This window comes from Hyaena hyaena, unplaced genomic scaffold, assembly GCF_003009895.1.
Source record: "Hyaena hyaena isolate Hyena2069 unplaced genomic scaffold, ASM300989v1 scaffold_3, whole genome shotgun sequence".
Taxonomy (NCBI): Eukaryota; Metazoa; Chordata; class Mammalia; order Carnivora; family Hyaenidae; genus Hyaena; species Hyaena hyaena.
In genome coordinates, this window is record NW_024080635.1 from 5,001,558 (window position 1) to 5,008,635 (window position 7,078).

Sequence of the window (7,078 nt, forward strand, 5' to 3'; positions counted from 1 at the left end):
TGTCCAAATTTTAGAACATGTCTTATTTGTTGAGTATTCTTACTTTAAATTTATTCATATTTTCTAAGTAATTTTTCCCAAGAAGGGCTACCTAGAGTAAAGAAGAGGAAATAAAAGGCAAGCTTTAAAGGCACTCACACTTTTAGCATTTCAATAGTGACGGGAAGCGACCTGGTCCGACCCAGGGTGCTGCTGTCCTCAGAAAAGTTGTCACTGTACTCAAAGAGCAAGGAATGAGCTCTGTGAGAGCCCTCCAGGGGAGGAGTCACGGGAAGCGGGCTGGTCAGGGCCTGCTGGATTCGGATATGCAGTGGGAGCGGAGGCAGCCTACACGGTACATGGGGCTCTCCAAAGCTGTGGTCCAACATCCTCTTGGGCACTTCCTTTCTCTGATCTTCCTGCGGGGAAACCTCCTGGGGTAGGTTGAAGGAAGGTGGAAACTCCGTTTCTGGCACAACTTGAAAAGTCTTAGCAGGGAATGGAGGGGACCGTGGGGGTTCGGGAGGTATATGAGTAGGCAGTGGGGGAGACGGTGAGGGAGGCGGGATCATCAACGGTGGTTCAGAGCCCACAGTGCTCTTCTCTCTCTGATCAGATGGTGCTTTTGTGGTGGCAGTGGCAGCAGGAGACTCCGAGGTGGGTACCAAGGTTGACAGAATGCCTCTCTTTGGAGGTAAAGGTGGGGACGGTTTTAATAATGTACCGCTGTTTATTGCTTGGGACAGTTCAGCTGGAAAAGAGAGAACAACACCTCAATTTATGATGGCTTCACAATGAGGACCCAGCCTAAGGCCTAGATTAGAACGGAGCTTACTCTCAGCTTTTAGGCAAACAAGCCATTTCTTGACTTTGCCACATCCTAGGTATCACATGCCAAAATGAAATTTCTATTTAGATATCTAGGAGGCCTAATAAATGTATAGATGTGTAGGAAGACCACTACTTTAATACTCTGATGAGAAATTATTCCTACTTCTTTGCTCTAATACATGACAACTTTTTATGACTTGATGTAAAGTTAATATGAAGAGATAAAGAATGTGGATAAGTTCTTTCATCTAACAGAACTCCATTAAAAAATTTAAAAATGAAGATAGCACTAAAATAAAACAAAACCAAAACCCAAACACTATAGGCATTGTTACCACAGCTTGATAAATAATGACATCTAGATATCTCAGTTCTGCATTATAAAATTAGCAGTAATGACATCCCGAATTTTTATAGCAAATGCAAAGTGCTCTGCTATTCTTGACTTCAGATTCTCCTTATACAGGAGATTATCTTTACCATTTTACAGAAGGAAAAACTGAAGCCATAGAAATTAGGTGACCTGCCCAAGATCATACAAACATAGGCAAGGGCTCAGCTAGTTCCCAGGTCTCATCATTAGACTCCATCCTCTAGATCCTACTGTCTTTGTGATTTTTATTAGGTCAATATCTCTTAGCCTTTATATCTGAACCCTCATCTGCAGTCCCCACCATACTATGGGTTCCTTGATGATGGAGTGACCCTTGTTTCCATTAGCACATCCACAGAGGTGGGCATAGTGCTTGGCACATAGGGGATCCTCAATACACATTAATGGGATGAGACACTCCTACCCTATATCAGGACAGTATACACCCTTATGTGATTCCCTCACACCCACAAAGACTCAGGTTTTGATTCAGCCAAGTCCCTTTGGAGGGCCCCAAGTGGCCTTTAAGGAATGGATTATCACATCACACAGGGCCTAATCTTGCAAAATAATTAAATAGTAGGTCTCTTGATCACTAACCTCTAATCCTTCACTCAAACCTCTAATTTGGTCACACCACTTGTTTTCAAGTGGTTCCATATGTCTTATCTAGAGAGCAACACCTCGAGGTCCCCTGGAATAAAAGTCTACTTGCCCTAAGTCCCACTCCACTGGTAGCATTCAAAGTAAAAAGTTAGCTGATTTGATCATGTTTTAATGTCATTTACCATAAGTAAGTTTTTTTCAGTTTTAACTATATATACGATACATTTTATTAGGCATACCTACTTGCCCATAGGCTAAATCATGAAAGCAATTTAAATATGTAAGATAATCATAACTTATTAATTGTGAATAAATTAGCTTCATATTATTTGAATAACCTTTAGCTTTTTATATATTATAAATGCCCAAATGTACACTTAAAAATTTATTCCAGTATAAATAACATACAGTCTTATACATCTTAAGTTAAAAAAAAAAAGTTTATTTTTGAGAGAGAGAGATTAAGAGTTCCAAGCAGGCTCTACACTGTCAGTGTGGAGCACGACAAGGGGTTAGAAAACAAGAACTGTGAGATCATGACCTGAGCGGAAACCAAGAGTTGAATACTTAACTGAGCCACCCAGGCATCCCTTAAGTAAATTTTTAAAAGACTTTCTAGAAAAACATTGCGTATACATACAACACCAAATCTGAGTATTTTACTGTTTGAATTGATAAGGTAAATTTTCTTTGGTGATTTAAGGTATATATATATATATATATATATATATATAATCTCAAGATATTAAGGAAGTGAACTGTTATATTTATCTTTGTAAGGGCACTTGGTTGTAGTTCTGTGAGGAAGATGCCAGAATGTCCACATTTCCTTCATCTGTTCAGCTATTTATGATGGTCCTCCCTCTGTTCTAATATTTCTAATTAGTACTTAGTCCTAATACTGTTTTGTCTACCAGTAGACACAGCAATGTCTAAAGCAGTAGTTTCCAAATGTTTGGATCTCATGAACCAATACAATTAGAATGAAAATCTCAACCAACCTCAGGTTGTCAACTTTTAATATTTTCAAACTTAATATTAAGCATACCATTTGTGAACATAATCATTTCATGAAAGAAATGGCTTTTTAACATCAAAAAATTAAGAAGGTCATGGGGCACCTGGGCAGTTTAGTTGGTTAAGCGTCCAACTTTGGCTCAGGTCATGATCTCACGGTTTGTGAGTTTGAGCCCCATATTGGGCTCTTTGCTGACAGCTCAGAGCCTGGAGCCTGCCTTGGATTCTGTGTCTCCCTTTGTCTCTACCCCTCCCCTGCTGGCACTCTCTTTCTGTCTCTCAAAAATGAATAAACATAAAAAAAAAAAAAAGAATTAAGAAGGTCATAATTTGACAATAAAAGGTAGTCCTTTAAATCAAATTTATTTAACCTTAATAAAAACTTATAAAAAACTGTCCTATTTTTCTCCTTCTGCTGAGGACCACTCAGGATTGATGTTGATCCCTTCATCACAAGGCCTATTTGGGCTATTCACCTTAGGCCAAGCATGGCCTCTATGGTTCAGTCCAGGATACAGTACACATATTATTTTTTTACAACTGTCTTACCCTGAAAAGAGTGGAGTATTACTGCTTTAGAGAAGTGGCTCTCAATGTGAGGTCCCCATATACGTAGCATCAGCATCCTCTGGGAACTTATTAGAAATGCAAATTCTCAGTCCCACCCTAGATTTACTGATTCAGAAATTCTAAGGACAGGGCCCAGCAATCTGTGTTTCAACAAGTCCTCCAGGTGATCGAGGTGAGAGCTTGTCTAGACAGCAGTTCGAGAATATCGGTGTACAGGACAGAAGCTGGGGCTCAAGAGCTGAAAAGCCTATGTCTGGTTTCTATCTCTCATTAACTACAACCTTGAGTGAGTCACAACTTCTTCACGTTGTAATTGCCCTAACCATATAATAGATAAAATCAGCTTCCTCCTTCACAAGGAGGCTCTGACAGCAAGCATATGAAAGCAGCTCAGGTTCCTCAGAGATAAGTCAACACAGACTGTCCATCTAGGGTGGTGGTAACAATAATAACCGCCATCCTTTTTGTAATCAAGCTACTCCAACCTGTCAAACTCAATGAATTCTAAGCCTGTTTTTCAGGGTTCTCATCAACCCACACAAGCTGGCGTATTAACTGTTTAACGAGTGTACTTTATTCCTCCCTTCAATCATGAACAAGAACTTCAAGCAGTACTAAGCCTTGTATCATTTTTCCTGGGGAAAAAAAAAGTACCTTCCTTCCTCTCCCCCCTTCTCATAATTTCCTCTAAGAGAGTCTGTATTTATGTAAAGAAAAGCAGACCTACACAGGACTTTAGGTGAAAATAAAAAAATTTACTAAACTGGGCGCCTGGGTGGCTCAGTAGGTTAAGCATCTGACTCTTGATTTCGGCTCAGGTCTTGATCTCACAATTTGTGAGACAGCCCTGTTTTGAGCTCTGTGCTGACAGCGTGGAGCCTGCTTGGGATTCTCCCTCCTTCTCTCTCTGCCCCTCTCCAGTTCTTTCTCTCTCGAAATAATAATAAACTTTATTATTATTTTTTAAATTTTTAATGTTTTATTTATTTATGAGAGAGAGAGAGACACAGCGTGAGCAGGGCAGGGTCAGAGAGAAAGAGGGAGATACAGAATCTGAAACATGCTCCAGGCTTTGAGCTGACTGTCAGCACAGAGCCAGATGCGGGGCTTGAACCCACAAACTGTGAGATCATGACCTGAGCCGAAGTCGGACGCTTAACCGACTGAGGCACCCAGGAGCCCCAAAATAATAATAAACTTTAAAAAATTTACTGAACTGATAAAAGTGTACTGGTTATCTTCCCAGTTTTCTTTCTTCTACTACTTATTTTATTAAGAGTAGCATTCTTTTTTTTTTTTTTTTTTTTTTTTTTTTTTTTTTTTTTTTTTTTTTTTTTTTTTTTTTTTTTTTTTTTTTTTTTGAGTAGCATTCTTGACTCTTCCCAAGATAAAAACATGATCTTATCAGGACACTTTGAATAATATCTTTTGCAGTTTGCATCAAGGTATTATGCCAGATACTGAATCTTAAATTACACAAGCATCTATATAAACACAAGTTTATCCATTGGGCTCATGCTAAAAGGGGACACTGGTGGTTTAAAGTAGGTTAAAAAAAACCCAGAAACCCCTTTTCTCTATGCAGGTCAGAACCTGTTGTGGTCTTCACATGTCCAGTCCCCCAACTCTAAACAGTATTTCAGAAACATTGGTTTAGGATAATAGATATTCCCCACCACTCCCGACCAGCTGGAACTGAATTTTAGTGATATCTGTTCCCTGTCTGTTTTCATTCCTAGCTGTCTGCCTCATTCTCAAGACTTTTCTCCATAATGAGGGCATCCAAAGGGACACGAGATGGAGAACTCTCTGAGACCAAATCAGTATTGTACCAGTTTTCCAATAAAACAACCATCCAAACTCAAACCAAACCAAACTCAAAGCATTGGCAACCTAAAGACTTCTACTTACCAATGACGGGGTTGCTATTTCTGTGAGTTGGTTTAGGGGGAGGGATAGGGGGCTGCTTGGCAGAGACCGCATGAGTGAGGCTCGGGGTAGCAGTAGTGTTAATGCTGGCAGGAGCGGCAGGCAGAGTCCTGGGTGCTGGGGAGGGGGGCACAGAGGAACTAACAGTTTTTGCTGGCTTGGTGGCAGCAGTGGCAGCGGCAGGTGCTGAGGTGGAGGCGGCAGTGGAGGTGGAGGAGATGGATCTTGCTGCGCCGCCAGAGGAAGTGGCATCCTTGGCTTGCCCTTCATTTGCTTCGTGAGAAGAGGACAAGGGCCTTTTAGGGGGAAGTAAAGGCTGTTTGGATGCATTCTCAGGAACGGACTCTGCTTCGGAATTAGGCTGGCTTCCGGTTGAGCCTGTGTAATAGTGACAGATACGATTTAAAAGGGAAAAAAGAGTAACAAGATAGACTGAAAAAAGCTAACGCATCTGTAGACTTATGGTCAACTACATCCATTATTTGATGTGTCGATGAGTTTACAGGCAAAGTTTCCCAACCTCCACATACTTAAGGTATAGGACACTTTCTCAATCACAATCTCAAAGTAAGAGAGGCCTGTATGGTAGTGATTCTTCACACAAGAGCCAGGCAACCAGAGGAGGCATAGAATCCCGTGGGTGCAGGAGGAGGAAAGTGTAGCGCAAAAAAGTCCTACTGGTATCTGATGCTTAACATCCCCTTCCGTCCTTGAGAATTACAAATTAGCTATTTTGTGAATGCGAGAATGAGAAAAGGAAAATTCCACTTAAAACTGCAACTAGTTGAGGAATTGCTAGAGGAACACAGAATTCCCTCTGGATTTTATTTCTCCCATGGCTCTAGCAAAACCCTGAGTTAAGACAAGAATGATCGTGGCTCTTACACTCAAAAATCAAGAGTTTCTTACCTAGTCGCTTCTTTGGTTCCTCTTCTGGAACCGGTTTCCTGAGACCTGCTATTCTTCCTGACTCTTCCTCTGCTTGGACTGGACTAGAAGATGTGGCACTCCCTATGGGGGTGGTATGGCCATTCTTTAACATGGCATGGTTCAATTTCCCAGGATCCTCACCACCTGCAAGGATATAAAGAAAAGAGCCAACTGATGGACTGGTGTGGTCAGACATGGAGAAGAGCTGGTGATTTCTAATGCTTCTTATTCCCTATCTCCCCTTTTCTGTTTGAGCATGTGATTCAGATGTAGATTATTTGGATTTTTATAGTAGTAATAGAAATAAGTTCTCAGACACCAGTCTCCCTCACCCCAAACCTCCTCTTCCTACAAGACTAGACAGAATCATTCTCCATGCACTGACAGTATGAGGTGGGGCTTAGGCTGAAAGTAGTGAAGAGTCTACAACAAATGAGCACTAAATAAAAATATATTTCTCAGGCTAAAGTATTCTGACATCTACTTTATTTTAAAACAGGCAAGGTAGCGGGGCACCTGGTGGCTCAGTTGGTTAAGTGTCTGACTTTAGTTCAGGTCATGATCTCATTGTTTTTGAGGTTGAGCCCCACATGGAGCTTTGTGCTAATAGCTCAGAGCCTGAGCCTGCTTCAGATCCTGTGTCTCCCTCTCTGTCGGCCCCTCCCCTGCTTGCACTCTGTCTCTCTCTCAAAAATAAATAAACATTAAAAAATAAAATAAAAAATAAAACAGGCAAGGGAGCAAGATGACAACTATGCAAATGCAATAAATTGCCACTTATATTACTATAGCCCAGCCTTAACAATAATAGGATTTCTTTTTTTTTTTTTTTTTTTTTTTTTT

At 40.7% G+C, this 7,078-nt stretch overlaps 1 protein-coding gene across 6 annotated transcripts in view; it reads right to left on the bottom strand.

Moving 5' to 3' along the window:
- Positions 1 to 7,078, bottom strand: part of PHACTR4 (phosphatase and actin regulator 4) — a 109,425-nt gene that overhangs the window by 17,644 nt on the left and 84,703 nt on the right. For all 6 annotated transcript variants that reach the window (XM_039231876.1, XM_039231892.1, XM_039231867.1 and 3 more), the window contains 3 exons: positions 6,215 to 6,379; positions 5,288 to 5,683; positions 139 to 730 (listed from right to left, as the gene is read on the bottom strand). In XM_039231876.1, the coding sequence (XP_039087807.1) occupies positions 139 to 730; positions 5,288 to 5,683; positions 6,215 to 6,379 (1,153 nt within the window). The remainder of the gene's footprint in view (positions 1 to 138; positions 731 to 5,287; positions 5,684 to 6,214; positions 6,380 to 7,078) is intronic.